Raw genomic sequence first — 21,028 nt, forward strand, 5'->3', positions numbered from 1 at the left:
CTTTTGAAGGTATAGTAAAATAGAATAAAGGGGAACTCAAATTTTTTTCAAGGTCTTAAAGCCTTTCTTTGTTCCAACACATAATACAAAACCTTTCGCTATTTACAGAAAATATTTAGCGAGGTCTAACCATCCACCGCTAGTTAGCTGGTGTTGGACTGGCCACCACACTCACGCATGAACCGGTGGTATGACGTCTCTTTTTATCTTTGTAGAGAACAGAAGTTCTGTCATTCTCTGCCATTAACCCTTATTTAGGAAAATACAAACTGCCTTAAAATTTTCATTTCTTTTTCCTATCAGGAGTGTATGTATCGTGAGGTTTCATGATGCAGGTTAACCCTAGAGACGGATCTTCACGCCTTTTTTTTCTGCGTGCAGAGGTCACTGATGCTGGCAGGAGGTCCTTATGTCTTGCTCAATTTCCTTGTTGACTCCTCGATTAGTTTCTTCTTGGGAACGGTCGAGTAAGAGAGTGATTTGATCCCCAGACAACTCTTAGGTTCTGAGGACAATGCGACTTTTAGCGAAGTGGCGCCGCCTTCGTCTGTAAGGAGTCGTCTCTCCAGTGGCATTGTGCATGAGCTTTGGCTTTACTTGGTGATCGCGGGTATCGGCTCTAATCAACGGCTTTTGGAGGTTCTGAAGTTAGAGGCTCAGCCCGAGGGCAGAGCTGCCTCCCCAGGGGTTGACTAGAGTTTTCTCAGTTGAGACTCGAGGGGTAATGCACCAAAAGAACGTCTCGTGCTCTAGCTTTAGCAACCTCTGCTTTTGCTTTTCCACCTTTCGTTCGTCCTTCTTCGGCTGACAAACGAAAACTAGACTAGTAGGCCTACCAATAGGGGTTACCAGTCGCTTGATCCTGCTGAGGTAAACCCAGAAAATAACGTGTCATGTTTCTCTGCTCGCCAATTATGACGTGCGCCCCCTGACTAAGCTTTTTCAGCGTGGTGAGGGGTCGCACCGTATAAAGCACCGAGCATCACCATCTGGTGGCGAGCGCCATCCTTATTCTTGATAGTCACTCCTCGCCTGAGTGGCTGTCCCAACCTGGCTTTGGGAAATGCGTGCGGAATTCTTTTTCAGAGCAAGACGATGATGAAGTACGGAGGTTGTTTAAAGTCCCTGCACCTACCGTCATGATTTTAAGCCAGATCCTTTTTGGCATGTGCCTCAGGCTTCTCCCTATCACGAGGGAGAACCTATTCAAAGTATGCACCAGCAAGTATCTACTTAAGCTCAGCCTTGATCACCACCATCCAAACACTCCCCCTCCATCCTGTAGGAGTTCACAAGGCTATTTTCACTAACCTCCAGCTAGAGCCATGGCAAGTGAGAGTGCTTCTACCCTCACTGCTTCGGTGCATAGATCCTATTCTCGTAAGGTAGTCTTGTACAATGTTTAACACCCAATCACTAAGCGTTTGGGAGGTGGGCGGGCGAGCACTAGGTCACAGCCAGTTTCCAGCAGGCCCTACTTTGGTAGCGCGCACTTTCTTGCAGTTCAAAGTGTAAGGGATCTGTTATTAAAAAGAAAAATAGTTAAAAAAAATACCATTAGTGCTCCAAAGCTCTCAATATACTTGCTTACATTTTAAAAACCTATTTGTTTTTACTGCTTCATTTGCTAGACTAGGAGTGCCATCCCTTTAAAAGAGAAGTGAAATACAGCAAAGCTCCTGAATGTATGGGGTACTAGATGACCTAGCCTGTCCCAGTCCCGGACTACGACACATGGTCATTCATTTTATGATGCTGTACGTTCTATTTATACCTGCTAAGCTTTTACTCTCATTGAGTCGTGGAATTTTCCTGAAGTTGCGTATAGCTTCAACATTTTAACCCTTTTACCCCCAAAGGACGTACTAGTACGTTTCGCAAAAGCCATCCCTTTACCCCCATGGACGTACTGGTACATCCTTGCAAAAAAATGCTATAACAAATATTTTTTTCATATTTTTGATAATTTTTTGAGAAAATTCAGTCATTTTCCAAGAGAATGAGACCAACCTGACCTCTCTATGACAAAAATTAAGGCTTTTAGAGCAATTTAAAAAAAATATACTGCAAAATGTGCTGGGGAAAAAAATAACCCCCTGGGGGTTAAGGGTTGGAAAGTTCCAAATAGCCTGGGGGTAAAAGGGTTAATTGTAAGTTTTACCCTCGTAGTATCGGGGGATATTGAGGAAGGAGAGGACTAATTGGTAAGGGACCTCTGGTAGTGGTTCTAACACGCCCCATTTACTATACCGACACTCTGTTAGAGTGAGCGAGCTGGTTATATTCCTGGCATTCCACGCAACTTTTTTCTCCGGTATATTTAGCAGTATTTATACCTTAGAAATGGTGCTTTAAGGAGCATTTCACGGAGCGACACAGGTCGAGCCCAGAAATAGATTTTTCCCTCTTCAAAATCCCTTTATTAAATCATAATCATGAGTTAGTGTTGCCAGTGACAATCTTTCGCTTTTAGATATCTCTCGAGTTTGATAAGAATGAAAACTATCCTCTGGGATTTCAAGCAAGTTTTAATAGATAAAGCCTTAAAAAACAGTTTTGAATAAACAGGAAGAAAACAATTTAATTCTCTAATATCAAAGTTAAGTTGTAATAGATTATGTATTAAATATTTTGAAAGGAATTTTAATTTCTAGCATGCAAAATTGGAACAGTTTGTTATTTTTTGTGACTAGCTAAGCTCAAATCCTAGTTAGGAAAATAGGATGATATAAGCCCAAGGGCTCCTACAGGGTACATTAGGTTAGGGAAATAATGAAGAGAATAGTCAATGAAAAGTTAGGTATAAGAACGTTAAATGAGCCAAATCAGTTCTGTGTATTAAAATATCTTGACAAACATTCGCCTTGTAATTTGTTCCCGACCAACAAAACGCCACATTCAATTACAAAAAGAATCGTCGTCGGCACCCACTCGTGTCCGAGTATTGGGTTCTGTCGTTAGCCATCAGCCTCCTATCAGAAGAAGGGTGGAGGAAACGACAGAATGCCAGTAGCTGGGTATATTGTTTTGGGTGGTCGTGGCTTTGCAACGGCCACGCACACACACTTGGCCCACATCGTTTTCACCGCGGCTCAAGACATATGAGACTGGCGGCTTCTCCGATGTTGGTTGCATCGGGCTGCCGGGTTCTTGTTATGTCAAGGCCCGCCTTGTTGCCTGCCCGATAGGCATTGCCCTCTTCCGCCGGCGCTGGGAAGCTCCGCCGTTGGGGTCTTGTTTGGTTTGGTTTGATTTTGGAGTTTTCCTTCTCCACAAAAAGAATACACTTCAATATACAGTACTCAATGAATGACTACAATTATTTGGACCATTCACTAATAACTTGACCATTGGTTACCTGTAAAAGAAATGTATAAATAGAGCAAATAGTGAAAATACAGTAACAAAAATGTGGAACCTTACTTTTGGAGTGAGGGGGTGTCCAAGAGCGAAGTGGCGTGGCAGTAGACAAGGATGACAAACAGCGGAAAACTTTAAGTAGTGTCAGAAAACGTAAACACTTAACTTTACAAAAGAGAATAATGACAGAAAACATTAACACTTAATTTTAGGAGACACATTAATAAATGACAGGAAATATTAACACTTAACTTTACGATAAACTTGAAATCAAATTTCTTGTATTTTGCCTTTTTCTAATTTTTTTTTCTTTTTGTATTTTCTAAATTAAATTTTGTATTTTCTTAATTGCAACCACTTTTCTTTCGTTTTATATCTTCCGCTAGGCTTGTTAGTACCGAAAGCCTCTTTCGAAAAGAATCATCCAAAGCTTGTTCCTGCTTGTTTAAAACTTTCCTGAAATGATTCGAGATCGTTCCTGTCGTAGACTGATTTCGGCCATGATCCTTTGCGATCACAATTGACCACATGCCGGCCTCGTATTTCCTGATTATTTCCATCTTCATCTCCATAGAAAGCATTATCCTTTTCTCTCCCTGTACATGAGCAACTTTCTTGGGAGCCATGGAAAATAAACTGACGTAATATCACACACAATACAGTACAATAATTACGAAAGGTAAATGAAAAACACTGTCAATGCGTGCGATACCACTACCAAAATTAAAAGAAATAGGAACGCCAATGCGTAGATGCATGTGATACAAAACAGTAGATGCTGACCAATAGGAGAGCAGGATCTTATGGTGGTAACTAGCATTTGAGTAGGGAGATAAACAGTGGGAGCGCTGATGGATGGCGGCGTGAATTTTAAAATCAGTCTCAGACACAGTTGGGCTCAAATACTGTACTTCCTTTCATTGCCCGAAACATTTTTCATAATGCGAGTCGTAAAATTCTTTATCTCGTTTCGAATAGTGAAAATTTCGTAAGCAGATTCTTTAGTGTCGAGAGGTAAGACTGTACAGCATTTTAAAGAGAACAGACCATAAAAAGGGATTTTGACGTAGAATAAATCTATTTTTGGGTGAGATAGCCATGACGTCCTGATGGCCATCCATTGGAGCCCCCCCTTTGCAAAGGGTGATCTCAACTTGTCGGTGCGCTGACTTCCCTGCACTGCCGTTACTTCCTAGCCCCTGAGACTTTTCGATCGACCTGCGGCATCCTATATTTATTTTATACTGGGCTGTCTCTGATGGTGTGGCATTTGTTTTAGAGTCTTTCTAACCTTTCCTGGGATTCAGGGTGCGGCGGCCTAGAGTGTCTCTGTCTAGAGACTCTCCCTTGTTGGGATAACCCTCGGATTGAACCCAGATTTCTTTCTGAGCCTGACATCCTTATCGTCGCCTCTGTTCTGGGGATTGTTAAGGAATGCTCCTATGGCGCATGGGTATAGCTACACTATGCCGTCACCTCTCTTTTATATCCTGGCCTTTCTGGGACTGACATTGCATGAATTTTATCATTATGCTGCCTTGTATTTGCATTTGTTGATCTTGGGGTTTGCTTCCCTCTGGGATCTGACCCTCCACAGCTGCCAGCATGCTTCTCCCTGAGGGGGTAAGCTGTCAGACTGACGGCAGTGCTGGTACCTAACGGCTTTGCCACCACCTATCGGCACACTATCCTATAGTACCTGTACCGGCGATACATCGCTACTTACGGCAGTGCCGCACTGGTGACACCGGCTTCGCCTATGGCAAGGTGTTTTCTGCGGAAACCCTTGCCGGCTATCTCCGCCGCCCCTAGGCACCATTGCCCCTGACGGCATTGCTGTTAGTGGCGGCGGAGCTAGTACTAGTCTATGGGAGTGGATGTCTGTACCAGCGCCTTAGGGCACATAGGACGCTGACGGCAATGCCGTTACCCCCCTGGCACTGCCGGTACCTCTAGGGCACATGCCTTTCTGTCCTCTATATCTGAGACTGCCTTACCTAACCTAAGATGGGTTCTCTACTGACTGTATGTGAATTCAACTACAGATTAACATAAAGGCCTTACTCCTTCAACTTTTGAGGCTTCTATATGTATGCTGGGCCTTGGAATCCCTTTTGCGAAAGCTCTTCTAGACCCCGCCATGGAAATAACCTCTACATATGATTATTGGTTTTCTATCAATTTGCCCATTCTCCTCTCAGGGGGTGGATTGGATAGATGGGTGATAACTCTATAGGTTAGTTCCCAATCCCGGGTGTTTTCTATTGAGGTTATCAACTTGTTGTTACAGCCCTCGGGTTGCTGTAGACTCTTGCTCGTTAATCGACGCGTTGATTGCTTAAACTACTAAGTTTACTCGTACCGTTGCCTTCTAATTGGCTATTTCTCTGCGGAGATATAGGAGTGACGGTTCTTTCCATGAGCACCCCCGTCCTCTTTGGGCCTATAGCAACGGACTCTAAGGAGGCTATTTATTCCAATCTAACGATGTTTATTAGGAGTGAAACAATTCCTTACTTTGAAAATCATTAGATTTTAGTATATATGAATTGGTTTGTTATAATAAGAAGCTGATAAGTTTGACTAATAAATATATATCCTAAATATTGATTCTGGAAGCATTGCACTGAAGAAAATTTGAGCCCAGACGCACAGCGGGTAGAAACTATTCCATTTGAATGATAGTGAAATACGTTGTGGAAAAAATAAGAACTTGTGTCGGAATGAACTTTCTGATATGCCTGATTTTTGTGTGAATTCAATCATTTTTATGGAATTTGTTAATAAAGAATAATTTTTGCAAGGTCTAAATAGAAAACTTGCAAGTTAAATTTATTTTTGGGGGGGACATAAAGGAGACAGCTTGAGATATGTAGAATTTTTGTCTTTGTCTGTGGAAGTTTGTCAGTACGTAGTAACGAGTATCTCGCAAGTGGTTTTGGTTGGTGTGCCTTTCATATTAGGTCGACTGATGAATTATAGGAATTAAGTTTTCATAATTTCTAATAAAGTGATACCATGATATTGATAAGAGCTGAAGATATCACAAGCTCTACTGATAATAGATTAGCAGTTAACAGGAAGTTATGTGATGAAATGCATACCTTGCTCATGATGTCTTAACCCTTTTACCCCCAAAGGACGTACTGGTACGTTTCACAAAACTCATCCCTTTACTCCCATGGACGTACCGGTACGTCCTTGCAAAAAACTTCTATTTAAATTTTTTTTTTGCATATTTTTGATAATTTTTTGAGAAACTTCAGGCATTTTCCAAGAGAATGAGACCAACCTGACCTCTCTATGACGAAAATTAAGGCTGTTAGAGCAATTTAAAATAAATATTCTGCAAAATGTGCTTGAAAAAAATAACGCCTGGGGGTTAAGGGTTGGAAATTGCCAAATAGCCTGGGGGTAAAAGGGTTAAGAAGTGATACAGGCATTTGGGATCAGGAAAGAACTAATTTTTAGCTACGATTGTATAGGGGATGTTATATTAAGAGTGTAAATAGAAGACCATGAGCAGTATTATCAAACGTAGCTTCATGCTACCTTTAATTGGTGTCATTAACGGAATGTGTGCAAGGACTATAGTTTTTCGTTGTATGGAACCATACTTTGATGGTGTTCTAGAATAGAAAATTTATAATAAACTGTATGGACATGAATTGTGGTATAACAATGAAACAATATCAAACAGATTTTATAGATTTGAAAAAAATTGTAGTTAAATGACTTGACAGTGTTAGAAATAAAACTATTAGAGAGATTACGCTAGTGCCATATGTGGATGAGATCATGGCGAGGGGTAGATGGAAATGGTTTGGGCATGCTCTTCGCACTCCCCCAGAGATAAGTTTACCAAACTTTCAACTGTGCTCCACAGGGCAATAGAAGAGTTGGAAGACCCAGGCCTATATGGCTGAGTATTGTGGGTGTAAAGTAGGTGGTGATGAATGTAAAAGTATTAATTTAAAATCTCAAGAGAGAGACGATTGGCAAAATCTAACGAGGCCCTTTGCGTTCTAACAATAATGGGTTTGTGTTGAAATAATCTTAAATATTTTTATATCTAAGTAAACTACTGTACTTAATTATAAAGCATTTGAAATTTTTTATTAATTTATTGTAAGCTCAATCATTTTTAGTCTCATGACCCCTTCTTCTCATTTTTCAGTGACAACGCAGCGGTGATCATGTTCCAGAAATTTATTTTATGAAGATTGCTTCCTGTATTGAAGCCTATTGAAGATAAGTTGCGAGAGCGATTTGGACTCCCCTCTGCTTATGAAAGTGCTAGGTGAGGACAAGCAATTGTTGACGATGGGGATTCTTAGGATATTAATGCAGTGGACTCTTTAGTAGACGTAAACCCTACGCATGAGGTAGTTGGAGATTTTTATCCAGACTGTTCACTCTTTGTGGATCTTGAACCGCAATAAGGTATGGTTCTTCATTAAGCCTGAACTCTGTCTTGATGGTGTATGCGATCTTTAGCCGTCCCTTTTGTGTATCGCATTGAGGATAAAAAGTTCCTTATACACGATATCTTCGGATAGTTGTTCCGGGGGTTGGAACCCCATGATACCCGACGGTAATTCTCTTGTAATATCACCCGCAGAAATATTATACAGTAGAAAGCAGGCGAAGGGAACTTCCATCAGGATATGGCTCGAGCCCAAAAATAGATTATGCCTACGTCAAAATCCATTTTTTTTTGTCTTTTTGATATAAAGGTAAGAATGTAGACACAGGTCACATGTGCAAGGTCTTGCAATGCCTTTGATTGTAACACAAGGTTATTCAAATTGCATTGGTGTTTTGCCCCAATGTATATACAGTTGTGTTTGGCTTGGGTTGTACATGTATGTGGATTAAATGTTCAATTGGATTAATTCTGAAGAGGTTCTGTTTGGAGATATTTATGCCTCTCCTGGTTTTGTATACCTGCATTTTCATATTTTACTTTTTTCTCCTTCAATTTTGTATTAAATGTATTTTGTTGTAGATCCTCATTCAGTATGCTCCTCAGGTGAGAGGTCCCCCATTCCAGCCTGAAGCGTCCTCTCTCTCCCCTTGTAATATTTAAGCTCATTTCCTTATGTTCAATTACCTTTATATACAAATAAATCTTACCTAGAAAGCATACTGCTCCTCTTATTTAGAACTTCGTGGATAGCCCTGCGGAGAGAGACTGGGAACCCATGAAAAAATTGGCAAGTGAGGTTCTAGCTGGGTCCCCTTGCCTAGTATAAAGTAAAGGGGTGGTGCCCAGTGCCCAGTTCATCCTTGATTGTTTACCTTTTACCCAGATTTCTGGGTATTCCACTGTAGTGAAACCGAGTGTGGTCGGCACTCCGACACCAGCAGTCTGCGTGCTACGTCTGGCCACAGTCCGCAGACCAATACAGCGTCAGTATGCGTAGGAGGAGATGATGATGATAAACTTGCTAAAAATTATTTTAAAGATGTGTTTGAGATGGCATTGAAGACAACGTTTAAACTTTAAATACTAGTTTGTATAGACCAAATGAGTCTAGATGTATTAATAGAAATGCATGCCACTTGTGTAAAGATACACAATAGAATTTTAGTCTCATAATAAAGGAATATATGATTATATAGGTGTATATACTGTCAACTTTTTTTTCTGTCTGTCATCTAAGAACTTGAAGTAAACTGGTTTGAAGACTTTTCAGTGGGAGTTGAATTTGAAAGGTAAAGACATTGAATTTCCTTTTCAAATTGGGGTAATGAGGAAGCTGTTGTTACCAGGTACATCTGTAAATTATTATGATTTTGGATTTGATTTTGTTAAAAGAAAAAGCAATATGAAAAATGTTACTGTATTAGGTTTAGGTGAATTTTTTTTGGCTAGTAATATTCATTGTAATAATAAATGTTTGAAGGAATCATAGTGTTAATTTTTTCCACAAGACTTGGAATAAAGTTTAGGGAAAATGTCGTGGAAACAAATTCATTTTGATTTCTATGGACTCCATTTTTCTTAAAGGCCCATTACTTATAAGTATTTCATAGAAGGGGAGCAAAATGACATTTGTAAATCCATTTTAGGAATCCTTAAGAGTCCTTAGGGGATAGGATATAGAATAATATTTGTAGCCTCCCAAGCATAAAATTTACAAGATATTCAAATTATTAAAGCAAGATATTTTTTTTCCAGGCAATGATGATAAGCCGATTTCAAAGGTAGCACGAAGAACCGCAAGTTACCGATGACTTAAAAGTTGAGCCGTCGTGATAGCTACAAGGATGTGGTGCGTTTAGTGATGTCGATGAAGATAGGAGGTGTATGAACGATGCCTTACTCAAGAGAACAAGTTTCAAGTTATGGCAAAACTCTCTCTCTCATGTTGGAGTTCTTTGGTGTGGCGTTTTGTCGACGCGATGTCCCCATCATGATAATCGGCTTTTATTCATCAGTGTAATACTATAGTCCATTTCTTTTAGCGAGGCAGATTTGCACCGACTCGCAGCGGTGCCCTTTTAGCTCGGAAAAGTTTCCCGATCGCTGATTGGTTGGACGAGATAATTCTAACCAATCAGCGATCAGGAAACTTTTCCGAGCTAAAAGGGCACCGTTGCGAGTCGTTGCAAATCTGCCTCGCTAAAAGAAATGGACTTTAGTGAACTATTTTGATTGGAATAGCTAATGTAGAGGGGAACACAACCCCTGAGTATATTCTTAATGATGTTCCTTGTTAACTAGCATAGAAATATTTTAATAAGTTTGCAGATGAAAAGAAAGATTGAAGTTTCACACCTGAACTATTGCTGGTAAAAATAGATCCAGCTAAAGCATTATAATAAGGGGTTTCAGTGCTTCTTACCTCAAACAATACAGTGAAATCATAAGGACCAATAGAAGCAATTTAGTTACTTATAGAGGTTAAGAAAAAGACTTTAATTAAGACATTTCTGGTGATCTGGGTTAAACAGGAAAATTGTATTTTAAAGTATTGATTATTAAAATATGTTTAATGGAATGTGTAGAACTGTAATTCTAGCATTTACCGGAAATTCAAGAACTGGTTATACTGTATTAAGAACTGAATGTAAGGATTAGTGCACTTACAGAATCTGAAAGTACTGTAGAGATAATACAATGTCTTATTTATTTGTAGAGTATTGCACAATCTTGTGAGAGTCAAGATGTAGGGTAGGATCTTAAATTAAGATTAAATGAACCTAACAAGACAAAAGTACCAAAAGGGCAACGTAATAGCAAAAAGAAAACGCACTGAGCGTAAACAATAAAAATGGCCGCGTGAGCCTCGGAAGGCACAAGGCCGAACGCATTAAAAACACTTCCTATTACTTAACACAAACTTGCCCGGTACTTAAAAAACTGTCAAAACAATCTGTGGTACTTAACATTGATGTAGGAGTAAGGAGAGCTTCAGCCATGATGAAGAAATCCACAAAAACAGCAAAAAAGCGAGACACAAAACAAAGCAATCGTCGTTAGTACAAGTCCAACAGAAGGATGAGTAGAGGGCGCTCGAGGCAGGCGTCGCTGAGTGGATCAGGTGAGTTCGGTTGGTGCCGTTAGGGCGGCTCCCCTTTTGATGAAGGATTGATCTTAATAGAAGGCGACCTGTGAATAGTGGTTATCACACGCCCTTTCTTTATACACGACGCCCTTAGGGTGCTCGCGCGAGGGTAGTAACCTCTGCATTCCATGCTTTAACTTTCTCTGATATATTTGGAAGTATTTATATCAGAAAAGAGATAAGAAGGACCCTTTTCACAGGTCGACCCAGAAATGTACTTTGTCCTTATCAGCGAACACTTTGAGTGTACATATTGATGCAAATATTGGTAATTACTGTTCAAATAGAAATTTTACCCAGAACGCCAGTTAAACCTCTATTATTGAATTCCATATAATCTGCAGTTTGACATATTTGTTCCTATGCAGTACAAACCCTTGTCCTTTGGTAATGTGCCTCTTGCTGACCCTGTCACTGTGTGATATTCAAAATCCGTAATTTATTGATTATAAATCCATCCAAATTCCATATTGTTCCATCCATCAAACAAAGGTGGGCCTCAAAGCTCGGCTACAGCAATTGCTATTAGAAGCATAATTGTTCATACCTTGGGAGATCAGAAAAATAAGACAAAATTGAGATTGGCTCGAGTAGACTGATGAAAGATTAAACTTTCTATTGAAAACTTGTATTTTTTTACTGTTCAAGAGATTTTTCTTGGATGACGATACTTCAGCACACTGTCGTCATTGAGAAGGAACGTTATGGTCCAGAGTTTAAGGCAGACAAGGACAAGTGTATTAACGTCTCTTGAGTATTTTTTACTTCTCATATTTGCATGTTAATTAATTTTTCTCCAAAGATCTAATGAAACTAGAGATAAGAGCTATTTTTATTATGAACTGTTATCTTTAAATTCATTTTTGGGCTCGAGCCGTGTCGTCCTGATGGAAGTTCCCTCCAGCAACTTTCTACTGTATAATATTTCTGCGATTGATATTAAAAGAGAATTACCGTCAGGTATCACGGAGTTCTAACCCCCGGAACGACTATCCGAAGATATTGCGTATAATCAGGGACGTATCCTAAGATAACCATAGATATCTGCACCCCGAATAGACCTTTCCCAGTCTAATCCTCTAAGGGGAAGGATAAGTGAGGAGCCGTTACATATCCTATCACCTTTCGGTGCTCCCGTATGACCCTGCCGCTCCTTTCTTTCTCCGCAGCTTGTTTGCTTCTGTGTGATATTTTTGTGTGCGCTCTTTTCACCTTTTCTCGAAGATTTTCTTCGTATGTCGGCTTCCTCTTCTTCGTCAAAGTTGAGTACCTACCTCTCTTTGCCTTTTGTGTTAGCTGTTTTTGCTTTGGTCGGGGAGTTAGATTTTACCTATTGTGCGAGAGGAAGCCTGATCGCTTCGAGTCCAGCTAGCCATGGCGTCGGGTTTCGTACCTGATCGCTTCTTTGTCGTGTTCACTTGTTTATTTGGTAAGTTTCACGTTAGCCAGTAGTTTTTTTAGCATTTCGATGCTTTTGGCTCTATTTTAAGTTAGCATTTACATTGCATTTTTATGTCTTTTTGAGTTCGTATCAGTTTCGGCTAGCCTAGCCTAGAGACGGTAAGTTGGACAAGGACTCACCGTTTTCGTTTTTGGTCTTTAGTTCCGGTTTCGTTGACAGTGTTCTTTTTCCTCGGGAAGGTTTTTCTCAGTCATATCGAGATTTTTGTCCCAATTGTTGGCATTCCTCGATACTCTGACCGTTTAGGCTCTTGGCCATCGTGCTACAATCATCTGAATTCTCTCAGGGCTAGGAAGGCGCATTTTTTTGGAGTTCCCCTTTGCGAAGGGTGAGCTCACTTATCTAATTTAGTCGTATCCAGGCCTAGCCTATCCTTCGACGGCGTATTCGTTGCTCCATTATGTTACATTCATTCATATGTTCTCATGTTGGCTTACGGTAGTTCTATCGTGTTCCCCTTAGCGAAGGGTGAGTTTTTTCCTGTTGATGCGCTGACAGTTGTGTGCTGCCATATCCTAGCCTATGAGTATTTTAGATAGAGTAGTAATATTTTTACTTTGTCTTTACACCTCTCCGTGGCGAGTCTTCCCGTTACTGATATCGAACTGAATTTTATTTATACTGCTGTGTTTTTGCTATTGTTGTGGTGAGGCCTAATCCCTTCGGGGTTCTGGTCTTATAGACCCGTCAGCATACTCCTTTATGTAAGAGCGAGTTGTCAGACTGACGGGATTTCCGGTACTTACGGCTACATCGTCTCCGACGGCATTCCTTCTCTTGGGCATACGATAGTGATACGTCGCTATTTAAGGCAGTGTGGCCTGTACCACCACAACCTTTGCTTACGGCATGATGTTTCTGTGGGAACTATTGTCGTCTGACCTTGCTGCCATTCTTACCAACACTGCCGTTACTGACGGCAGATGAAGCCTCGTATAAGGGATTGTTCTTATGCTTCTGCTTTAGAAGAGCCTTGGGAGATGGCAATGTTGTTACCTAAGTGTGCTGTTACTAAAGGCAATTTTTGTACCATGATGGCAAATGTTTTCTTCGTCGGCGAATCCATGGGGCCGCCATGCTACATGTTGCCATTATTGGCGGCGGGCTAGTACTGGTCTGTAGGAGGGGTTGACTGTGTCAGCGCCTTAAGTCACATAAGAGGATAGCGGCGATGATTTTACCCCGTAGCGTGATGCCGGTGCTTCCGGCAACGCTGGTATATTTGGCATACCTGCCTATGACAACGCCTGAACAACGGTTATGTCGCCACCTTTTGACACCCAAATATAGATTTTTCTTACTCAAAATCTGTTTTATAGTACCCGTTTTGGCGTAATGTTGCTTCTTACAGCTGTGCTGCCACTGGTGACGGCGTCACTGCCTATCTTTTGGGCAAGGTGTTTTCTGCGGAATCCCTGACCGTTATCTCCGCCGCCCTTGGCCACTATTGCCACTGCCGGCATTATTGTCTCTGGCGGCGGGGTTAATACTAGCCTATGGGTGCGGATATTGGTACCCGTGCCTTTGGGCACTTAAGATGTTGGCGGCAATGCCGTTCTCCCCTGGAGTTGCCGGTACCTTTAGGGCACAGGCCATTCTGCCCTTTTTTTATCTGAGACCGTCTTACTTAACTAAGATGAGTTCTCTATTTTCTGTAGGTGAATTATACTACAGGTTAACATAAAACCTTACTCCTTTTACGTTTAAGGTTTCTTCATATAGGTCGGGCCTGGGAACTCCTTCGACGAAAGGGTTTAGGCTCCTGCTTTGAATAACCACTACATATGTTTATTGGTTTTCTACCAATTTGTCCATATCTCTTTGAGGGTGTGGATTGACTAGATGGTTAGTAACTCTATGGGCTAGTTATCCCTCCCGAGTTTTTTCTTTTGAGGTTATAACCTTACTTTTATGACCTAAGGGTGGCTTTACACTCTTGCTCTTTAATCGGTGCGTCGGTTACTTAATGATTTAACTTACCTGTACCGGTTCCTTCTAATTGGCCATTTCTCTGCGGAGATATTGGGGCAACGGTTCTTTCCATGAGCATTTCTCCACCGCTTTTTTCCCCTTTTTGGACCTATAGCAACAGACCTTTAGGGCGTTAATTTTTCCAATCTCACGTTCCTTATAGGGGAATGGACATTTCATAATGTATCTCCAATTTTTCTCACCAATGGCATTTACACACAATTTGGGGATTACTATTCCCTCAATTGATTACATGGAGTGTTAATGACCCATTTCTTTTAGCTTTTTGTGTCTGCTAGAGGCTGTAGTACTCATTTGAATCCTTTTCTCCTTACGGGCGGTGCCTATACAGAGATACACTACTGAGTGCAGTTGTGTGTCAGAGCTGTGAGACATCTCTATGGTCTCGATATTTGCCACACACATACAAAGGGTTGGAGGATGAAAGGCCCAGTATTGTACTGGGACCCTCAGGATTGCAGTGTTTGTAAGGATCTACTTCACTCCAGATGGGTCTTGGAGGATACCTCCGATGATGTCTGCCTGTTCTTCCCGCGGTACCTTCGCACCTGGGTAAGAGGATGAGGCAGTCTGATCTCATCAAGGATTCGGTGGTGTCGACCAATTCTGACTCCACTATGACATCGGTCTCCCGATATACGGTTACGTTTGCTTCTTCCGCGACGGGGGATGTTCCTGCCCGTTTTTCCTCCCAACATCTTCTAAGCTCATGTAGCCTAAGCTCATATAGCCCCCAGTTCCCCGAGTACCTTATGTACTACAATACATCTGGTATTTATGGCTAACAGGAAAGCCTTCATGGAGGGGATTTAGTAATACCAGGTGATGATCTTCAAGGCCTCATGTGAAGAGATCCAGGCCTTGGTGAAGACAGAGGAGTTGCCTAGATGGCAACAGTTGCTAGAGTCCTCGCAGGCAAGGTTTTTGGCTGAACAGGCAGGGGGTTCGAATCTCTGCCCGGCCAGAAGCTATTACCATAAATGAATTCCAGTGGATATATATTCCCAAGATAGAATTCGGTATTAACGCAGCAATGATAACGGCAGTGATTATTAATTTACAGATTGTCGCCTCTGGTAAGACCTCGGCCTCCTTTGTGGCCCTGGACAAAGTGGTCTTCCACTTTTTTTCGAAGAGCTACGTCTATGGAGTTGGCCTTTTGTATGGGTAAGCCTCTCCAGGCTTTGGAAGAGTGCACACCAGTCTCACCTTTCTTACCACACGATTGCGTCCACTAGACCAGTGTCCAGTTTACCTTTGCTGAGAGTAAACCGCATACGGATGCGGCCGGCCACCAAATTTTGGAGAAGCTGCCCAGGATTTCTGAACACCTTAAGTATGAGTCGTAGACCAGACAATGGTGCCTTCGTCTTCTTTGCTGGCGAAAACTCATATCGACACCTTTATGAGAGACCTTCATGCTTCTTTCAGGTCTGTCGTGAGCATGAACTTGCCACAGTTACCATCTGCCTTGAGCTGAAATGTTTCTCACCTGTAGCATCTGGGGAAAAGACCTGTTTCCTTAGAGGAAAGTTAAGGATAAGGCTGTCGCAGAGTCTTTTTCCTGAAGTGGGGGATCTCATTGAAGAAGTAGTTCACCCCTGGAAAGGCCACAACCAAGAGGTCTCACAAACTGACTTATCATTGTAAGGCGTTTGTTCTTTCTCATGCCGCTATCCCTCGGAATGTTTACACTGTGCCCTTATAAGTGGTGTCACAGTCCCTGGCCCTCCACCCTATGTATGAGTAAGGGTTGTCTTCCGAGGCCGTCTTGACTGTGGAGGCAGGTCCAGAGATTGTGGACTTTGAAACGGCAGTAGTGGTAGCGGTTCGTGTCCTTAACAAAAAATAATGAAGGCCTCCGGTAGGGGGACGGTTAGCCTTGTTCAAGTATTGTGGGTTCTTCTGTCCTTGGACACAAAGTTATTCCCAACGGTTTCCCTTGGAAGTAGTAACAATGGCCACCACAGTTCAGGAGATTCTTTCAGGAACTTCTTGTCTGGAACAGTATATATAAGATCTCTTGTAGAGGGGAGTTATCTGCTGCGTGAGAGCTATGAGATTTCAAGATCGTCTATATTGTGGGCCAAACGGTTTCGAGCTTGCCTCAAGCTATTCTCGTCTTGTCTGACCTAAACCTGTTCGTTCAGTGGGACAGGTTTCGGGTGTTGGCTATTTAACAGATATGGACCTTTCCACCCTTAGGGGCTTTCACTCTCCCTATGGATTTAATTGATCTTTGTATTGTCGGTTAGGTCGACACTTATCCTCCTACCTAGGTTGCAGCCTGTGGAGAAAGGTATACATAATCGGAGCCATGCCATTCATGCTCAGCATAGCTCTGAGGGTTTTTCACGAAGTTTACTGACGTAGTCATACAACTGAAGTAGACAGGTTTTTTAAGTAGAGGTGTACCTGGTTGACTGGCTAGTGTGAGTTCCCTGGCACAGAGTGCTCGGAAGCAGCCAATTGAGTTTTTGGTTCCTCTAGTCCCTTGGACTTCAGACCAACCTTAAGAAATCAGAACTGACTCCAGCTCAGGACTTCCTATGGTTGGAGAGTAGTTGTGATTTTATGTCTCGCTTCCGTTCTATTCCTCCTTCAAGGGGGAGGAAATAGAGACGTCAGTTAAGTCCCTGTTCTAGTCGGGGATGATCACCAGGCGACGCTCAGAGGAGATTCGAGGATCTTTACGATTCACAAATTTTGTCCTCAATGTTCGGCTCAAAGATGCAAACAGAGTTTGGGGAAGGAGAGCCTCAAACGCTCTTCCTGACCATCAGAAGAAGACCCCGGTTTTCCTGCGGAAGCAACTTGGACCGTGGTCCACTGCCGTAAGTCTTTCACAGACGTTGCTGTTGAGCTTTCCTCATCTAGTAGTGACACTTTGTTCGGACGCCTTGTTGGGAGGTTGGGTGGGTCAACCCACCCAAGAAAGTTCAAAGCTGTTGGTCACAGAAATTTTACCAATACCACATCAATATTTTGGAGTCCATGGCAGTCTTCTTGTCCCTCGTGAACTTATACCTGAAGGAGAACATTCATATCCATTTAAACTTCGTTAACAGAGGTATAGACTATTAATTCAACAGACAAGAATCGAGGTCTCCTCATTTGAAACACGTAATGATAACCTTCTTTACGTCGGATCAGACGAATGGTTGGCACTGGTCCACGTCTCTCCTTCAGTGAGATCAAATCTCTGGCCTCCAAGTGGATCTGTTTGCAATGAGCTTCAGCAGGATATTTCCCTGCTAAGTAGCATCAAAAGTGGTTCAAGCAGCAGTGGGCATTGACATTAAAAGTTCGTCAATGTCCCTGGATGGGAGTTGTTGGATGACGATTTGCCTGTTTCCACTGTTTAACCTCCTCGTGAAGGTTTTGGACAGGCGTAGGTCTTTCAAGGGATGCCGGCTCGGGTGGCTCTTAGGTAGCCAATGAGCAACTGGTTTCCCATGGTCACGGATTTGAATCCCAACTCGTGCCGTGACTTAACTCGATTCTGTCTCAGGATGGACAGCAGGGGGGTTGTTTATGCTTCCTCATGGAGATCGTTCAATCCTCATCTCATGTTTGATTTCACCCTATTCCTGGGAATGGAATGGAAAATTTAGCGTGAGGAGTGGGTATTTGTGGAAACTATGAGTCGTCTAGAACCATGACTCGGTATGAAACGTCATGGGTCAAATGTGTCAATTATAAATCCAGGGTTGATCACTATGGATTTTTGTTTAAGTTTCAAGTTTACTTTGCATGTTTAAAGTCTAGCCTCCTCCACGATTTCGTCGTACACTTCGGCCCTCACTAGATCTATATTATATGCCTTTGATGTCGAATTTTACTCGGATCTCTTCAAGAAAGTTCTGAAGGCTTGTGCAAGGCTACGGCTGTTGGCTCTACTGAAGCCTATCTCTTGGTCTTTGGGCAAAGTTTTGCAATGCACTTCGGACATGGCAATCAAAAGGCTACTATTCTGAATCCCACTCAGAAAGTCATCTTCTTAATTACGATGGCTTCCGGTTCTCGGGTTAGTAACTTTGTAACGATTTCTAGAGACGAGAAATACATTGAATTTGTGGAAAATGGTGAGGTTAATTTATACCCTGATCCCACTTTTTGAACAAAAAATTGAACTTCCCTTTTCACCTTGAGGTCTATGGAAAATAGTTCCCCGTCATGGTGATCCTTTCCTTTGTCTAATACACTGTCCAAAAGTGTATTTCCTGAGAGCAGTGCAGTTTAAGGGTAGTCTTTTGTCTCTAAACCAGTTACTAAATAAGATTACTCGGCCCTAAAGATGTGGCATCCTTCTAGAACTTCTTCCAGTATATGTCTATTGAGGGACTGCAGACATATACTGGTTGGAAGTTCACTCTGGTTTTCTTCAGGCATCAAATGAAGCAATTGGAGGAGACGCGTCATTATGTGGTGGCTGAGGGGGCGTTATCTACCCCGCGGAAACGACGTAGCCCACAATGCGTCCTAGGGCACTCCTTCAGCTCGTTATTAGCAATGAGTAAACAGAAGTTTTTGCTTCAAGGAAAAAAAGGGAAAAATGCACTTCATCATTTCCTTTTCAGGTTCCCAGGTTTAGAGATAAATACTTATGCTTTGTCTCATAGTTGGGGAGCATTTTTTGGTTCGAGGTCTTTTATGCAAAGCCTCCCTCCTAGTATGGATAATTCTCCGGTACACTTCCATTAGGACGACGTCGGAAAAATCTATTTTTGGGTGAGATAGCCATGTCGTCCTGATGGCCCGTCTGTTACTTTTTTCTCCCACCCCTTTGCTCGTTGGAGGCTTCTATTTCAGAGTAGCTCAGCTGCGACGTGGAATGGAATGGCAGGGTCGTATGGGAGCACCGAAAGGTGGTAGGATGTGTAACGGCTCCTCACTTATCCTTCCCCTTAGAGGATTAGACTGGGTAAGGACTGTTTGGGGTGTAGATACCTATGGTTATCTTAGGGTACATCCCTGATTTTACACGATTTCTTCTAATAGTCATTCCGGGGGTTAGAACCTTGTGGTACCTGACGTTAATTCTCTTTTAATATCAATAGCGGAAATATCATACGGTAGAAAGTTGCTGGAGGGAACTTCCATCAGGACGACATGGCTATCTCACCCCAAAATAGATTTTTCCTACGTCAAAATCCCTTTTATTTTTCTAAAGATATAATGAAACGACTGTTTTTAATATGAAATATGTTCTTTAAATCCATTTCAATACTGTATTATTATTCATTTATTTCGACTTCCAAGGTGAAGATTGATTTCTTCGTGCTAGTCATGTTATCCTGCCCACTGTGTCATCTTTGAATTTTGCTGGTATGAAAGTTCTCGCTAACGCAGAAAATCTCTGTTCACGCTGTTATAAATTTGCACATTTCCAATTCCAGCCATAGTATTCTCCCCAACCAAATCATTAAACATAACGTGTTCATAATCATTTGCTGTTAAATGGATATATGTCAGAATGGGGTGTTTGATAATAACGAACTGACATGTCCACTATTATAGTAATGTGGTTGAATTCACTCTGAAATGGAACTAAAAGATATTGTCTGAGGTTTTTCAAAAGGGGAACTGTAATGATAATGTCATACACATGCTGTAAGGAATTGTCACAATTGCAAATTAGAAGTTTATTAGCACATGAAAACATATTGTCTTGTATGCTATCTTTACTGATTGGCAATAAAAAGAAAAAAGTTTCAACAGGTATGTACGCTATGTTATATCATCAGTCTGTTTCAATACACAGATGACAAAGATTATTACATGTACATTTTTGAATGATATATGAAAAAATAAAAGGAATACAAAATTATTAAATAAAAGCATTATCATGAGTGATGGCCAAAGAAGTTGAGTATTCAGTTAAATCATGAGTGGGAGGCAAAGTAATGTCAATTTTTCAGGTGTTTGTGTTATAATGGCGCTGACTTATATCTGCGCAAAATATCTTGCCCGAAATAAGCTAAAATTCTTCCTGCGCGAATAAAACTTTCATTTACGGGTTGATCAACCAAAGTGCACTATTGTCAAAGCAAGTTTGTTGCTTGTCTATTGTATGCACAAAAAGAAAACATGGTTCCATGACTAATTGCGTGAGGTTGTAGAGTTATAGGTCCTACTAACCTATGAAAAGGTTTTAGATCAAATACTGTCAGTCTAGATAATGGAATATAATGCTATGTGGTGTTCTTTCTTCTGCTAAGTGGTGTTCTTTCTTCCCCTAAGTGGTGAAGTGGTGTTCTTTCTTCCCCTAAGTGGTGAAGTGGTGTTCTTTCTTCCCCTAAGTGGTGTTTTTTCTTCCCCTAAGTGGTATTCTTTCTTCTGCTAAGTGGTGTTCTTTCTTCCCCTAAGTGGTGTTCTTTCTTTCCTACAGTACATCATTTACCCAGCCATCGCTTACAGCTGACGACTCAAGAACCGCCGTTCAACTTCATAAATCGCCTCCTACGCGAGAATCTCATGCAGTTCGACAATCGACTGCTTCTTCAACCTCTTGCAAATCGCTGGCTATGTGAGAATCGCTTGCAGTTCGACAAGTGCCTGCTCTTCCATCTTCCTCTTGGAAAGCGCCTGTTACGTGTGAACCACTCGCAGCTCAATAATCGCCTGCTGTTCCAGCTGT

At 41.7% G+C, this 21,028-nt stretch overlaps 1 protein-coding gene across 3 annotated transcripts in view; it reads left to right on the forward strand.

Annotated features, from left to right (window-relative positions):
• LOC137619195 (ketosamine-3-kinase-like) overlaps nt 1-9,910 on the forward strand; it is a 62,384-nt gene extending 52,474 nt beyond the window's left edge. For 2 of the 3 annotated variants that reach the window (XM_068349380.1, XM_068349381.1), the window contains 2 exons: nt 7,538-7,660; nt 9,545-9,910. In XM_068349380.1, the coding sequence (XP_068205481.1) occupies nt 7,538-7,580 (43 nt within the window). In that variant the 3' untranslated portion in view covers nt 7,581-7,660; nt 9,545-9,910. Of the gene's footprint in view, nt 1-7,537; nt 7,662-9,544 lie in introns of those variants that run through there. The other variant, XM_068349382.1, reaches the window with a different exon arrangement.
• The last annotated feature ends 11,118 nt before the right edge of the window (nt 9,911-21,028 follow it).

Source organism: Palaemon carinicauda, chromosome 25 (assembly GCF_036898095.1).
Source record: "Palaemon carinicauda isolate YSFRI2023 chromosome 25, ASM3689809v2, whole genome shotgun sequence".
Classification (NCBI taxonomy): Eukaryota; Metazoa; Arthropoda; class Malacostraca; order Decapoda; family Palaemonidae; genus Palaemon; species Palaemon carinicauda.